General features: G+C 40.9%; 1 protein-coding gene and 1 non-coding gene across 2 annotated transcripts in view; one reads left to right on the top strand and one right to left on the bottom strand.

The window, feature by feature from the left end:
* Pcbp2 (poly(rC) binding protein 2) overlaps window positions 1-16,594 on the top strand; it is a 28,129-nt gene that overhangs the window by 8,211 nt on the left and 3,324 nt on the right. Inside the window, exons 7-15 of the mRNA XM_026782655.1 lie at window positions 5-95; window positions 3,902-4,030; window positions 5,084-5,158; window positions 6,775-6,867; window positions 7,912-7,953; window positions 9,103-9,175; window positions 9,683-9,721; window positions 10,616-10,671; window positions 11,231-11,400. Of these exons, the coding sequence (XP_026638456.1) occupies window positions 5-95; window positions 3,902-4,030; window positions 5,084-5,158; window positions 6,775-6,867; window positions 7,912-7,953; window positions 9,103-9,175; window positions 9,683-9,721; window positions 10,616-10,671; window positions 11,231-11,400 (768 nt within the window). The remainder of the gene's footprint in view (window positions 1-4; window positions 96-3,901; window positions 4,031-5,083; window positions 5,159-6,774; window positions 6,868-7,911; window positions 7,954-9,102; window positions 9,176-9,682; window positions 9,722-10,615; window positions 10,672-11,230; window positions 11,401-16,594) is intronic.
* Window positions 3,602-3,729, bottom strand: LOC113456794. The gene has a single exon (XR_003377531.1). It is a non-coding gene; the product is annotated as a small nucleolar RNA SNORA81 (small nucleolar RNA).

The raw sequence follows: 16,594 nt of genomic DNA, 5'->3' as shown, positions 1-16,594 counted from the left end.
GCAGACCCCCAGTTACCTTACGGCTCGTGGTCCCTGCTAGTCAGTGTGGCTCTCTCATTGGAAAAGGTGGTTGCAAGATCAAGGAAATAAGAGAGGTTGGTTCCCCCCTCCCCCAAATGTCTGTTAGCTTCATTTTTTTTTTTTTTTTTTAATTTAGACAGAGAACTCTGGGAGAGCCTTTGACTCCTGAATGGTGCATCCTTGTACCCATACTAGATTGTGTTATGGCTAGAAAAGTTTAGCGTGTGATGTGAAGATTTAAGATGGCCTTCGTGATGGTTCAGGTTTGTAATCTCAGCTGCATAGGAGACTCCAAGTTCAGGTCTTGCCTTTGATGTAAAGTTCAAGGCCAGCTCATTGACATTTAGGAGACCCTATCTAAAAAAATACAAGATGGAGCCAAGTATGCTGGTGTATGCCAGCACTTGGGAGTAAGAGGCAGAAGGGTCAGGTTGAAGTCAGCATCGTCTATCTCCATAATGAGTTCCAGGCCAGCCAGGTGAGATCTCAGTTTTTAAAAAAACGTAGGATTAAAAGAGGTGTTGAAATTTGGTTCTGGTAGTACAGTAGTTGCTTAACGTGTCTGGCCCTATGTTTAACCTGATAATCATGATTAGCAGTCCTTGAAGACTGTAGTGTGATGATACTGGAATTAAAGTGTTATAATTTTCTTGAAAACACAATTCAGGAGCTGGAGAGATGGTGCAGTGGTTAAGAGCACTGGCAGCTCTTCCTTGGGTCCTGAGGTCAATTCCTAGCAACCACATGGTGGCTCACAACCATCTATAATGAGATCTGAGGCCCTCTTCTGGCCTGCATACATACATGCAGGCAGAACACTGTATACATAATAAATTAATTAATAAAAACACAATTCATATATTTCAGTTTTTGTGCTATCCAAGGTAGGTACCCAGGGCCACACAAATGCAAAGTGGAGATGGAGAGATGGCTCAGAGGTTAAGAGCACTAACTGCTCTGCAGAGGTCCTGAGTTCAATACCCAGCAATGACATGGTAGCTCACAAATGCAAGGTGGATACTCCCCCATTGAGCTACATCTCAGTGCACTATTCCCTAGCCCCTTTTATTTTTTAAAGGTGAGATCGTTGCTATGTTACTAGCCTGGGACTTCTAAATTTACTAGTATTTTTCCCTCAGCCTTCCCAAGTACCTAGGACTAGATATAGCCTTGCCTAGTTCAGTAATGAGTCAGAATATGAGAGAATAACTTTTTGCATATAGTTACCATTTATTTTATCTTGGGTCGGGGGGGGGGGTCAGTTTTTTTGAGACAGGGTTTCTCTGTAGCCTTGGCTGTATTGGAACTTGCCCTGTAGACCAGGCTGACCTTGATTTCAAGGAGATCCATCTGCCTCTGTCTTCCCAGTGCTGGGATTAAAAGTGGGTGTTACCATGTCCCATGTCATGCTTCCTCTCCCCCTTCCCTTTTTACCCCACAAGACAGATATTTCTGGCCTGGCTGTTCAATTAAGTCATCAGGGATTCTCCTGTTTATCTTTTATGTATTTTTGGTTTTGTGCTTACAAGCATTTTATATACTGGGCCATTTTCTTTTGCCCCCCCCATTATTTGTGTTTAGTGATAGGCACCTATGTGTGCATATTGGTCAGAGGACATGTGGCATGACAGTCAGTTTTTTTCATTCCACCATGTGTATTCGCTGGGCTCCAGTACAAGTTGTCTTTACCTACTGAACCACTAAATTTTTTTTTTTCTGGTAGATTTTATATTTTGATTCTTTTTCAAGGCAAGGTTCCTGGAACTCTGTAGAACAAGGCTGATCTCAAATTTAGACCCTCCTGCTTCTGCTTCCTGAGTATTGGGATTAAAGTCAAGAGCCACCCAGCCTGGGTTGAAGATGTACCCTGTGTGAATATTTGCATGAAAGTGCAGGTGCCCTGGAATCCAGAAGAAGGTTCTGGATTCCCCTGGCCTGGAGTTTCAGATGGTTGTGAGCAGAATTACGTCGGTGCTAGGAACTGAATTCAGATTATCTGTAGGAATTATTATTAGGAAGTTGTAAACAACAGAGCCGTCTCTCTAGTCCTAAAATAATTTTAAAACTTTATTTATGGGGCTGGAGAGATGGCTCAGAGGTTAAGAGCATTGCCTGTTCTTCCAAAGGTCCTGAGTTCAATTCCCAGCAACCATATGGTGGCTCACAACTATCTGTAATGGGTCTGGTGCCCTCTTCTGGCCTTCAGGCATACACACAAGATGCAATATTGTATACATAATAAATAAATATAAAAAAAACCTTTATTTATGTATGTATGCACACCACATAGTCACCACTTGTCAGCAGAATGCAGAAGAGTTGGATCTCATGAAATGGAGTCCCAGATGGTTGTGAGGGACATGCAGGTGATGGGAACTAAACCCAGGTTCTCAGCAAGAGCAACAGATGCTCTTAACCATTCGGTCATTTTTCCAAGTCCTTAAAAACAGTTTTTAAGGCTAGGTCTCACTATATAGTTCTAGCTGTCCTGGAACTCACTCTGTAGACCAGGCTGGTCTTGAACTCACAGAGGTATATCTTAACTCTACTTCTTAAGTACTGGGATTAGAGGTGGATACCATCGCTTTCTGGCTTTTTTTTAATCTCTTATTTTTTATTTTATGTGCATTGATAATATTAGTATTTTCCCTACAGTTATGTCTGTGAGGGAGCCAGAGCCCCTAAAATGGAGTTACATACAGTTGTGAGTGGCCATGTGGTGGTGCTGGTACTTGAACCTGATTCCTTTGGAAGCGCAGCCAGTGCTCTTCAACCTCTAAGCCAGTCTCCACCTGGCTTCTTTATCAATTCTTCATTAATATTTTTTATGTCTAAATGAAATGTTACTAAATGGTTTTGAAGGGAAACTAGTTGGAATTTTTTGAAGTCTTTGTACAGGATGGTTAGTTTTTTGCACAGGGACCATGTGTTTTTGTGGGTCAGGGGAAGTGGTTTTGGTGATAGTGTCTTACTATATCCAAAGTTGGCCATAAACGTGTCAGATGGTCCATCTGTTTCAGCTTCAGAAATTATAGGTGCAAATAACTAGTTTGAGATTTTGTTTTGATGATAAATTTTAAATACTTGGAATGGTATCTGACATAGAATAGGATTGATGGAATATTTGCTCAAATAAGAGTATGAAAGGTAGGTGATGACTGTGAGGGGTTTGTTCGGCACACAGAGCTGTCACTGCTGGGTAAGAGAAAGTGTTTAGAAGAGACTTCCTTGTGCAGCTTAAATGTAGACCATTATGCAGTTTTATTCTTTCAGAGTTAATTTATTTTTTTTCTAATGTAGGTTAAAAAAGTTAGGTCAATTAAATTTTCCATTTTAAGAAAACTTGTTTAAATCAGTGGTTCTCAGCTTATGCTGTGACTCATTAAGACAGGTCGCTCATGTTGCACTTACCCCCAACCATAAAAGTTTTTGTTGCTATTTTATAACTTATTTGGCTGCTCTTATGAATCATAATGTGTGTGTGTGTGTGTGTGTGTATATATATATATATGGTTTGTAGAATTATCTGATGTAAATTTTATTTATGCAAACGACATGTTGAAAACTGTCATTACTGAAGACTTATTGCACCAAATCTTAAGACAAAGGACACTGAACATTAAGAAAGAGGTCCACCCGTCTTTGGGATCCAGTGCAGTTACTTTTCTTGTGTGTGCTCTGCTAGCATCAGAGTTTATTTATTTATTTTTAACTTTTTGTAAGCAGTTGTGTCAGATAAAGGAAGAATGGGAAAAGAGAAAGGGGGGTAATAAGGGGGTAATGAGTGTCTATTGAATATCACATTCTAAAGTTGCCATTGGGTGAATTGAATTGGAAAACATAGTTTTTCTCTGATTTCTAATTTCCTTTTACCTTAAAGAGTACAGGGGCTCAGGTCCAGGTGGCAGGGGATATGCTCCCCAACTCAACTGAGCGGGCAATCACTATTGCTGGCATTCCGCAATCCATCATTGAGTGTGTCAAACAGATCTGCGTGGTCATGTTGGAGGTAAGCCCTCAGGCTCATGCTGGAGGTGGGGGTGATTCTGGGGACAGAGGAACTGATCTATATTTAGTAAGACTAGAATTAGGTGGAGCTGGTAGGCTATCAGTGGGGGTGGGGAAAGAAGTTCTCTTGTTTATATTTTCCTTTTGCCAGTTTTGACTTATCTTAGTTTTTGAGCAAAAATAGGATCTGCTAAGTAGTCTTGTGGCTCAGAATAATTTCACTATTGTGGGTAGGGTAAGAGACTACAAGGATTTTGGATTTCTGAAACTGACCTTTTGAATCGCTTGACATTGATATAGTTCTTTTATTTTGAAACAGGATATAGTCAATAGTTAGAAAAAAATATCAAATGGTACAGTTTCTGAGTGAATTATGAAGTCCTGTTATTCTGTTGCAAAAAAAAATAGAAATTAAAGGAAATTAAATCTTTTTTGAGTTACATGAAGTTGAATCTGAAAGGAAAAAGATGTTGCTTGTGTCTTTTTGAACCATATATGTAACATTTGGAAATTTCATATCCAACTTAGATTTTATTACTTATACAAAAATATGAGATCCTAAAAATTATCAGTTGAAGTATATACATTTTTGTGTGTGTATGAATTAAATTTATTTACAAGTATGGAAATCAGCCTGGCGGTTATGGTGCATGCCTTTAATCCCAACACTTGGGAGGCAGAGGCAGGCAGATCCTTGTGAGTTCGAGGCCAGCCTAGTCTTCAACAGCTAGTTTCAGGACAGGCTCCAAAGCTACAGAGAAACCCTGTCTCGAAAAAAAAAATCCAGAAAACAACCAAGTGTAGAAATAATGACTAAAACTATTTCAGGACATATTTGGTGAAAATTAGTGAGCCATGAAGTTTCTTGTTGCTTTAGAGACAAATAATAAATATCAGATATTTGAGATTACAATATCTAATCATGTACAGCTTGGTAATTGAGGGGATGGAAGTCATTTTTATTTAACTGACCTGTGTGTGCTATCGCCACACAGCTGAAGCAGCTTTGAAACCTTATCTCTTTTTGTTTTTTTCCCCTCTGACTCTCTCCCAGTCCCCCCCGAAGGGCGTGACCATCCCGTACCGGCCCAAGCCCTCGAGTTCTCCAGTCATCTTTGCAGGTGGTCAGGTAAGAGAACTCTTATTGGTGGGCAGAATGAACAGAGAGTGTTAGATACCTGCTTTGCCAGCAGCACACCAAGCTACTTTGCATGCTTGCTGAAAACATTTGGCCATAGTTCGATTTGCCTTTTTTTTTTTTTTTTTTTTTTTGGGTGCTATAGAAAATTTTGAATGCCAAGACCTTATTTATAGTGGAAGTTTTGTAGACACTCAGAAGAGTAATTGATTTTGGTGGTGGTTTGGGTTAAAGTTAAATTTCTTTCAGTGTCATTACTTTCCCTATATCACCATCCCATTCATGCTTTTTGTGTGCGTGGGATGTTAGAGATGAGTAATGATAGCAAAGAAGGGTGGTAGTCTCAAATGGCATGGGGGCATGGGGTGGTAGGCTCTTGAGCTTGAGTGTCCTACAAACTTTCCCTTCCCTTCACCTCCCCTCCCCTACTCTACCCTTTCACCCCCAGACTCTTAAACTCATAACCACTGGTTTGAAACCCCATGGTATAATTTAAATCAGCTGGAGTAAGAGGAGCATTCAAGGATAGGATGGGGAGAGCATGCTGGGCTTGGCGCCTCTATTCCTCACCAATCTAAACCATTTATTTATCTTTTGACACATGGTTTATTTTAAAGTTAGGGTTGTGTGAGAAGAGTATTGATAAATGTCATGGTGCTAGTGTATTCTGATTGTTAGTGTTAACTCTGAAGTAGGTTTTTAGAATTCTGTGATTTAGGTTGAAATAGTCGCAGTTATTTTGGTAGCTGAAGGTATGTTGCTTAAAGTGCCCTTCCCACTTTGGACTGTCCTATTTAAAAAACATCTGTATTTAGCTAATTATATTTGTATTTAGTCTGAAAGGCATTTGAGAGAGGAAAGTATCAACTTGGAGATCGTCTCACATTTTACTGAGTAATAAAAGTGAACAAGTTTATATCGCTGAAAGTTTTCATAAGTAGTTATATTTCAGTGTTATTGTGAGATGTGTTAGGACTTTGTTTAAGCATTAGCTTTGTTTCAGCAGGTTTGTCAATACAAGTAGTTGGGAGGATAAGCAGTAGCCAGGAGGGTTAGCCCCAGGAGTTAACCATGGAACTCTAGGTTATCCAATGCTGGGTCACCAATCCATCCTTCTCTTCCTCCCCATCACTCCTTTCCCTTTGTACCTTTTTTCTTCCTCTCCATACCTACCTCCCTTTACTCGGTTAACTGCCCTCTTAAAGCTTGCAGCTTTTTCCATGACTTGCCCTGTTATGGGTCATTCCCATGGGCCTTTTTATAAATGGACCAGTTCATACAATGTCCACATATGGACCTCTGTCTTTTGTGGCAAAGTGGGTTCTGTAGGGGTTTAACTCAATCCTACAGTGACCAAGACCAGCATCAGCTCTGTTACCTCACCCCCCACTCTTACTGAATATAACCCAATTGTGCAGTATCATCTGCCGCTAGGTAACTTTTTTTTATTCACTCATTACAGCTCATTTTAAATCTGTGTCGTGAGCTCCTTTTTAAGGAAAAAAGAAAAAAATAAACAACTTTTTTTTTTTGTGTGTGAATTTCATGCTGGTGACAAGGTGCCGGATTGACAGCCCTGGAGACTGAAATCCTCTATTTATCCACAGGACAGGTACAGCACAGGCAGCGACAGTGCGAGCTTTCCCCACACCACCCCGTCCATGTGCCTCAACCCTGACCTGGAGGGACCACCTCTAGAGGTGAGAGGGGATGTTCAGTCTCCAAGGCTCACTCAATCCTTCCGCCTCAGCCGAGACTGCCAACACACGGGGGGCCAGTGGCGCTGGTGATTTTTGTGCTGTGGACACCATCTGTCCACGGGGACCTGGACTGACCTCCCCACCTCATTTCACACAGGCCGCGTAGCCCACCAGATGGTAACGCCAACCTTTTTTTTTCCTTTTTAATTTTTTTCTTTTTTTTTTTTTTTTTTTGGTTGCTGTTGTTCAATCCCTCTTTCCCTCTCCCACTCCTCCCATCCCATTTTCACCTTCCCATCCCCACCTGGATGTACTTTTGGGGGTCCTCGCCACTGTAACTGATGTGAGAAAGTTCACATTCTATTAAGTAACCAGCCACTCCCTTCCATTCCTTCTTTTTTCCTTTCCTTGTCACCCCCCCAACCCAATTTTCCTAAAGACCCAGCTCCCTTTTTGGGAAGATATGGTGTGGGGAGGAGGGCATAGTGGGAGCTGCAAGTGCCTTTATGCAGGGATAGGGGAGGGGGGCAGGAAAGACAGGACTTAGCAAATTGATCCTCCCCCTCCCCAGTGCTTCTGTGTCAGGTCCCTGGCATTAGAGACCTAGCTAGCTTCTTGTCAATTTAGGGTCTTAGGCAATGTTGAATATATATGGTGCAGGTTTGTGTAGATATAAATCATTCATATTAGTGTGATTACTATCTTGAATTGAATATATGGGGTAGGGGGATTGGTCAGTTGAGCCATTGCTTTTATTTTCCACATTTTAGGTTAAAAGCTGACGTGTGTATTTTACCTTAATCGAAGAGAACTTGTAGACCCTTTTAAGAGGATCTGTGGAATAAAGTTGCTGTATTTAGGGTTCATAGAAGGCCAGCTCAGGTCTGACTATTTGTGAGATTCCCTTTACTGTCTCAATATGCCTCCCTTTGTCTAGTTCAACTCTGGCTTCCTGGCTAGTTGAAAATTTGCTCTTCCCCCACCCCCACCGGGTGGCTGTCCGTGATTGGTTTTTAATAGGAATTGTTTTCCTCCTTTTTTTAGGCCTATACCATTCAAGGACAGTATGCCATTCCACAGCCAGATGTAAGTTTTGATTTCACTTCTTGTTTGAAAAACTCCCTCTCTATCCAAAATTGTTTGATTCCTTTCTCCCTAGTAGACAGGAGTAAGTTGGGTCTTGAACCAATGGTGTTGTTACAGCTTAGAAAGTGAATCACATATTATCAGCTTGTTTGCCTTTGACTGTAACCCCTAGACATTATCAGATTATTAAGCTGTGTTTCAGATTATTCTAAGAGAAATGTTCTATGGTGCACTATTAATATCTTGGCACAATTCAAACTGTCATTAAAGTGTGCTTCCCATTGGGGAATGGGAGGTCGGGTTTGCCTTTAGGCACTTCTCATTCTGAGATTATAAATTAGAACAGGCATTGAGGGAAACTAGAAAACTAATTGTTGTAATTCAACTCAAACTTTACTGAGAAGAACCTCTTACTAAAAGTACTGGTATTTAGATTTTTATTCAAGGACTTTTTTTTTTTTTTTTTTTTTTTTTTTTTGCACACTTCTTTCATCATTAAAAACCCTCACAGGTGCCAAGTACTAGGTCTGGGAAGTTGAGTCTTGGTTAGTTTCAGCTTCAGTAGAGTGTGGAGTAGGGTGGAAAAGGGTGTTCTGTCACCAGCTTGGACAGGTTTCTGTGTGTTACCACTAAGATAGTTGGGAAAGGATTTGTTGAGGGTGAAGCCCAGTTTGGTTTCTTGTTAAGCTTCTCTCCTCCCTGCAGTCTCCCTGCCCCCCTCATCTCCTTCCCTTTTCCCAATACTGGTGGAACCCTGCATGGTGTGTTTTCCCTAGCCCCACTGCACAGTTGTTTACCTAGCCTGTCTGTGCTTGTCCCTGGGGCAGCCATTGCCAATGGCTGCCTACACCTTCATTAAACAGTCCATAGGGGATGGTTGTGGGCCAGAGTTACTGCTTCCTTTTCACTTCACACACCCCAATGCGTTCATTCTTGTGTACTGACATCCTTTCTATTTCTAACCCTACTGTCCTGTATTCTGCCTGTCCTCTGGATTGTACTGTAAGCCCCATTCTTATCCTGTTACCATTGGAATAGTAGCATCAACTTTGGGAGGCAGGAGCTGTGTTCATTTTCCCATCTGGATGTGCTTGAGTGCTGACTAGGTTACCCTTCTAATGCTGGTCTCTCCTGTTTTCCTTTCTGCAGTTGACCAAGCTGCACCAATTGGCAATGCAACAGTCTCATTTTCCCATGACCCATGGCAACACCGGATTCAGTGGTATGGATACCTTAGTGTTTATTTTTGTAAGGTGTAGTACAAGACAGAGGCCAGTCCCAAGGTCTCAGCTTGACAACTGTTTAAAACTAACTTCATTATCATCTAGCACCTGCTGGTATAAAGTTGATCTACTATGGCTAAAGGAGGTAATGTGTTTGTTAACATGGTTTTCATTTGGGGTGAGTTAATTATAAAAGAATAAAAAGCCCTGAACATTTGGGGTGAGGTCTGGGGATGCTTGTCAGGAAAGGGTTAGACTGATACTTCTAGTACCTACCTCATAGTGGCCCCTTGATCTGATTAGCATCCCCTTTCTCTCCACCAGGTGTTCACAAGACTTGGGTAGAGACAATCCATTTGTTCCAAAGTATATAGTGTATTTTTGGTTTTGTTTTTCTTTTGTTTTGGGGCTTTCTTTTTTTTTTTTTTTTTTTTTGTATAAGGGATAACTTGTCCGATAGGGTTAGAATGAGACCACCAAACTCATTTTCACTTGTATCTTAACAGGCATTGAATCCAGCTCTCCAGAGGTGAAAGGCTATTGGGGTAATGATTAAAAAAAAAATCTGTAGTATTCTACTGTTATATTAATAAACTGGTGGGAGTCTTGTTTCACTGCCCATAAACCATACCAGCTACATGCATATGGTAGAGAGGAGCTGAGAGAGCAGAGGTGGGCTTGGTGCCCCGAGGGTCCCTTGATGGATCTGGCCAACCACCCTCTAAAATGTAGTTGAGAGCAGGGCTAGAGCTGCAAGGGTTCGCCAGCCAAAGGCCAGTCCTGGTGTTCTTAGGGATGGGTAGGGGGTTTATGATGGGATTCTTTTTTCTTTTCTTTTTTTCTTTGGAAAACCAAACAAAAGCCAGAAGAATTAGACCAAAAGACTGGAGAAATAAACTCCCCTCAAACTTATTGGCATTTAATCTGTGTGATCTTTAAGTCTAGCTTGGGAGGATAGAGATGGAGGTTGTTACTCTGATACAGGTATAATTGAAGCAATTCAGTGTATGTGCCAAGAGTCTATGATACCCGGTAACAGGAATGAAATTGGCACGGATTCTAGTGAGCATTGGGCGAAATAAAACCAGGACACAACAACAATCTTAATCAGAAAAGACGTAGATGTATAGGAGCTCTGGTGTTCAGATTTTGCTCCTGTTTAAGAATACCACACTCTGCCCCATGTTATCTCCCTACACCTGTAGTCTGGGCTTTGCAGGAAATGGCATGAAATCAGCTCTTCTGATTGTACAGGAGAATCTTTGCAGCATTATTTTGATACCCCTCTCCCATCTTTCCTCCTTGGGGGTTTCAGAGTTAGTGTTGAACCCCAACAGCCAATGCTGGTTTCCAGCTTATTTCCTTCTGTTAGTTTAATATGCAGATCACTCATTCTGCATGCTGCGCATTAAACTTTGTTGCTCTTTTCTGTCTTTTAGCAGGTTTGGATGCATCTGCTCAAACTACTTCTCATGAACTCACCATTCCAAATGATGTAAGTATAAAGTATGTTAGAATCCTGAGGAAAATATTGCTAGAGAGAATTGATAGAATTAACTGTGTTATAGTTTTCAAACACAGAACTTCTTTCTCTCCTGTAGAAATTCTTATTTGCCTTTTACTTAAAACATCTGGAAGGTGGTGAGACCAAAAGTGCATCCGAATTTAACTTTGTGCTCTGGGAGGAGGGATGATGTCAGGATGAATTCACGAATTTTGATGGCCCAACACTAGATAGCATGCTAGGTTCATTATCAGTATGGTTCTGTTTATTTTGTCTTTGGAGTGGAGGCAATACTATGGGGATATACGCAAAAACTAATGGTTGGACTGAGAAATTAGCCTGAAGTTGACGTTGATTTATAGTTAATCACATGAATGGTTCAGAAATTAAATGAGACCTTAATTTTGAAGGTTTTGCTAGCAATACACTTGAAGGTCGGAGAGTGCAAATTTAAGCACAGGGTGTAGAAATTGATTGGTATGTGGTCTTGTGTGTAGCTGTTCGGCTCTTAATTTGGTGTGCTTTTTTTTGTTGTTGTTTGTTTCTCAAGTTGATTGGCTGCATAATTGGGCGTCAGGGCGCCAAAATCAATGAGATACGTCAGATGTCTGGGGCGCAGATCAAAATTGCAAACCCAGTGGAAGGATCTACTGATAGGCAGGTCACCATCACTGGGTCTGCTGCCAGCATCAGCCTGGCTCAGTATCTAATCAATGTCAGGTAAGTTTGACCTCTCCTTCGCTTTAGTAATGCCACAGTAGTGAGGGAGGGTATTACCATATGTGGGTTTACTTGAGGGTGTAGAGATTGCAAAAGTTCCCTCCCTGTTTCTTTTCCTAGAGCTCTGCTTCTGTCTTTAGCAGAGAAAAATAGCCAGATTGGGGTTTTATAGATTGTTTGTTTTGGAACAGTGGGAAGGGTGGCAGTATGTCTTACTTGTTTGACACATCATACAGACAGGTTATTTCTTTTATGGTTTTGGAGTCCAAAGTAACTTGAATTTTAGGGATAATGATATATCTAAATAGTTTCTTGTAGGTACCTGTTACCATTTACTTTGCAAACATATTTCTCAAATGGGAAGTGTGTTCAAATTTTTTTTTGGGGGGGGTTAAAAAAAAGCACAGCCTTTTATACTACAGGGATATTTTTCTTTCCTAGTTATTCTCATGCATCTGTAAGTGACTTTTAAGGTCTTACTTCCCTATTTGTAGGTACTGTTCCTACACTTTTAGTTGTAGGACAATTGTATATAGTCAAATAAGCATCCATCCTACCAGGTGTTTTCTTTCCTTCGCTCTGCTCACTCACATTGTTAGTAACAGTCCGTGTCCAAAGGGAGTCACAGTCATGTTACACATGTGCTCATCCAGAGTGTTTTACTCCTAGTTGAAGACTTGTCCATTCCCCTTGCTGCTGCAGTTCTTCATACAGAAAGAATTGTGTCTAGATGTACTTTGTTTTACTACACATCAAGTTTTTATGTTGAGTAAATTAGCAGGAATCTTATACAGACTCTTGTTAGTAAAGACTTTGGTTTCTAGTTCACACTGGAGGAAAGTTTTTTATGGCAAAAATAATGCTTTTGGGATCTAGAAATTGTTAGCTTCTACTTTGGGTAAGCTTGCTTACTTGGAGATCAAATTATAGCTTTAAATTTAACCTTCCTTTCTGACTGGTGTGTTTTTAATAAGTTAGTGGCTACATTGTAAGGAAGCAAACTTCATTACTTGAAGTAACTACAGAATTGTTTAAATTAAACTGGTGAGTGAAACTATCCAAACTATGGATTTGGATCAGAAGTTTTTTTTTGTTTGTTTTTCTTTTTTTTCCAGCCGGTAGCCCTGGAAGTCCTGGAACTTCTTTAGACCAGGCTGGCCTTGAACTCACTGTCTCCTCCTGAGTGCTGGGGTTAAAGTGGGTCAGAACTTTTTAAAGCCTTATCACCAGTTCTAGGATGTACACGTTGCTGCCTTTTTTTTTTTTCCTTTTAAAGCTTTTCTTCTTGGCTCTGTCTGAATGAAAACAAGCAAACTGTTTTTATTTGTTTTCATTATTGGCTTCATAGCATTTCTGCTGTGCTCCGAGCTTTTTTTCATTGGGTTCTGTGTCTTTATGTGGCTCATTACTGTGATAATTAATGACTAAACGGCCCTCAACAAGCTAAACAGAATGGAATTAGGAGAAAGTTTCCTGTGGAAGTGACCTTGTAGGAGTTTGTGTTATCTCACCAAATACTTGTGACCCTGCTTAGCTGGAGGACTTTGTAGGACTAGAAGATGCATTATTTTTGTCTTTAAGCACAAAGGTTAGCTGGTGGTGGCGCAAACTTTAATCCCAGCACTCAGGACAGACAAGGCTACACAGAGACCCTATAAATAAAAAAATAAATAAATAAATAAACTCCAGGTATGGTGGAGTTTATCCCAAACTTTAATCCCAGCACTCGGGAGGGAGAGGTAGGTGGATCTCTGAGTTCAAGGCCAGCCTGTTCCACAAGAGCAAGTTACAGGATAGGCTCCCAAAGCTACAGAGAAACCCTGTCTCAAAACAAAACAAAAACAAGAACAGAACAAAAAACCACAAAGGGTGATAGTACTTCAGTTTTTTCAACTTTAAAATATAGGAATGGTCAGTTAAAATGAGAACTTCCCACCAGGAAGCTTCCCTGGACCTCATCTACACTTGTTCTTTTAGCTTTTTTTTTTTAATGCTACATTCTTTGAAGTTAGTGATCTACTTTGACCTTTTTGCCTCCTTCCATTTTAATATTTTGGTTCATTTGCTGTGCAGATGTAAATAGGCTTTAATATTAACTACAGAAAAAAAATTTTAGGTATGCATGATGGTTCACACCAGTAATCCTAGCACTGAGGAATCTGAGGCAAGAGGTTCTAGTTGGCAGTCAGCCTGGGCTACGCAGGAAGACCCTGTCTGAAAGTCTTCGAACAGCAGCAGTGTACAATGTGGTGTTCTTAAGTAATTGTTGAGTTGTTGATCCTTCACTTAAGTGCAAAACTGAAAATTCGGTTGTATGAACTGATTTTTGTTTGGTTTACAAGGTTATCTCATTCAAATAATAGTCTTCTTTAAACCCTTTTGGGGACTTAACTTAGAGCTCTTAGTGTGTGTTAGGTAATTCCCGGACATCTTTGTCTGATTTTCTTTGGAAAGAGGGTCTTAAAGTTGCCTCTTAAACTCTCTGTGTAGCCCAGGCAGGCTGTGGGCTTCTGATGTTTGTCTCAGCTTCCATAGTAGCTGTGCCACTAGGCCTGACTACTTTCCTCTGTTGTGGGTTGGGAGGTGTATGCTCTGTGACTCCTTCTCAGTCTTGTCAGATCTGTCTTTACCAGAGCAGTTTACATAGCTTGTGTGTAGGAGGGAAGGTGATGATACAAATATTTAGAGGGTGGGCACAAGCTAAAAGAGTTTGGTAAAAATTGGTAGTATACCTTCCTAATTGGCAGCCAAAGGCACTTACTAATAGAACTGAAGCGGATTTTGTCCTGTACTTTTTCCCTGTTGTGGTCTTCCCTTCCACCCACCCTTTTTTTTGTTCCTTTTTTCCTCTGTTACAGTTTAGAAAACGCTAAACCCTCCTCCCAGACAGCCTCCGTCACGATCCCTGATCACCTCAGCATCAACCTCTCTCAACCCTCCACCCCTTCTTCTTCTTCTTCCTCCTCCACCACCACCCCCTCGCTCGCCACAGCGGGGACTTCCGACGCACCCTCCAGCCTCCCCAACCCTCTTCCGACCGCCCCTTGTGTCTCCAGTCTGCTTGGCATGAAACCCATCCCTCTCCTGGCTCTAAATGTTGTGTCTGCTGCTAAGGGTACCGGGGCTTCAGCTACCACCACCACCACCTCTACTGTGCCATGTGTAACTAACAAACTGAAAGGCGAGAAACAGAGATTCTCTCCCTACTGAGTGCATATCTTGGCACCTCCTCGAGTGTTGGTTCATCTTGTTTTTCTTTGTTAACATTGGTGAGAACCAAACTATTGTGAGCTTGTGACCGTTTTCTTTTTACTACTTTTGGGGATATCTGGGTGGGGGTGGGGATGGGTAATTCTTGTTTAGGTTTAGGTCTTACAGCTCAGTGCCTGTTTGAGAGTCTGACTTGTTGATTGAAATCATTATCTAGAGCCAGTTCTTAACTCTCCCTCATTCTGTTACATTTTTGTAGCTTTATTCTGCCTTGCAATATAGAAATGATGTGTTAGGCTCTGTGTTGATGAATAAAAGCTTCTCCGTTAATCCTTTCCTTTTTTTTTTTTTTTTAAAAAACTTTTAAATTATTTGATGGTTAAGCTGTCAGCTGGCCTTGGCCAAATCTGTGTCTCTAGTTACAATAAAGTTGCCACAGTAAGAACCGTAGCTCACTGTGTGATGTAACGGGTGAAGGGGTGGGGACTTGTGATCTGTGCCTTATAAGCTTCGATGGCTGTGGAGCCTACTTGGGCCTTTTTGCATCCCACATGAATTTTGTAACCCTTTGCCAATATTCCCAAGTAGAAGGGCCTTCAGTAGCTTCAATACTAAAGAGTCTTCATGATTGCTAACACCAGTTGGTAACAAGGGTGTCTTTTGCCCAGCTCTTCCTCTGGTGAGTGGTTATTTCAAAGGCACACATAGGATTTACATCTTTATTCATAATAATAGACAGTGGTCAATGTCAAAGGTAGCTACTGTCTATATTCCATTAGGGGATTATTAAATATCTTCTGGGATGTTAGGAAGCAATTATCTCTGAGCATGTTAAATAGTTATTCTATTTCCTGCCTGCCCTTCTCTCACTAACATCACTATCATGAGTGAAAGATACGGTTAGATTTGAATGGACTTTACGGACTGTTCAGTAGGATCTAGGAAAGAAGCCCCAAGAGAATATACTTATGACATGCGTGGTTACCCAGAACTAATAATTGTGCTGTGTTTTTACACACTTAGCTCCTGGTGTGTAAATTCTCTTTTTTCTGATACTGGAGCTTGATCCCAGGACCTGGAATGGTGTGGTTTACGATGGGTAAATCCAAATTTTTGTTGTTGTTGTTTTGCTTTGTTTTTTTGTTTTTTTGTTTTTTTTTTTTTTTGAGACAGGTTTTGGATCCTGTCCCGGAACTCACTCTGTAGACCAAACTGTCCTCGAACTTACACAGATCCACCTGTCTCTTGCCTCCCAAGTTGCTGGGATTAAAGGTGTGCGCCTCCACTGCCCAGCTTTTTTTTTTTTTTTAAATCAAGATGAGCTACAAGTATTTTCCACAAAAGAGGAAAATGATTTGCTGGGGCTGCAGATTGACAGCAGTGGTACAATATTTGCTGGCTCCTGGGTTTATTCTCTTGCATTGGAGAACAAAAACGGAAGAGCAATGTATCCCATATGGTGAGAAGGCCGTTTGATTCTCTTGTCAACCCATGCACATATTGTGAGTTTTCTTTACTGTGAAGGTTTCCATGTAGATTTATTTTTTTTCTGATGGCCTTTCCCAGCCTAGAGTGATATTGAACAACAGCAGAAAGACATGGCTGTTCTTGCGTACTACATTACCTTTCAGTGTTAGGGTGACCTTACACATTTGTGTTCAACGTACCCTGGGTCAGGGTGATAGCAGTGTCCTATGCTGAGTGGTTCAACTCTCTATAGTTCAGACATTACTATGCTGATAACTATCTCCATAGGGATTTCATTTTTAATTTTATCTTGTCTGTTGGAAGGCTTCTGTTTTTGTTTTGCTTGTTGTGTTTTTTTTTTTTTTTTTTTTTCCAGGAAAGAGACAGGATTCCTCTGTGTAACTCTGGTTGTCCTGGAGCTTTTTCTGTATACAAGGCTGGGCTCACACTCAAAGATTCACCTGTCTCTGACTTCCAACTGCGAGAATTAAAGGTGTAGCGGCTAAGTAACCAAATT

This window comes from Microtus ochrogaster, chromosome 15 (genome assembly GCF_000317375.1).
Source record: "Microtus ochrogaster isolate Prairie Vole_2 chromosome 15, MicOch1.0, whole genome shotgun sequence".
Taxonomy (NCBI): Eukaryota; Metazoa; Chordata; class Mammalia; order Rodentia; family Cricetidae; genus Microtus; species Microtus ochrogaster.
The sequence above is the reverse complement of the archived record's forward strand: the minus strand, read 5'-3'. Positions and strand labels throughout refer to the sequence as shown.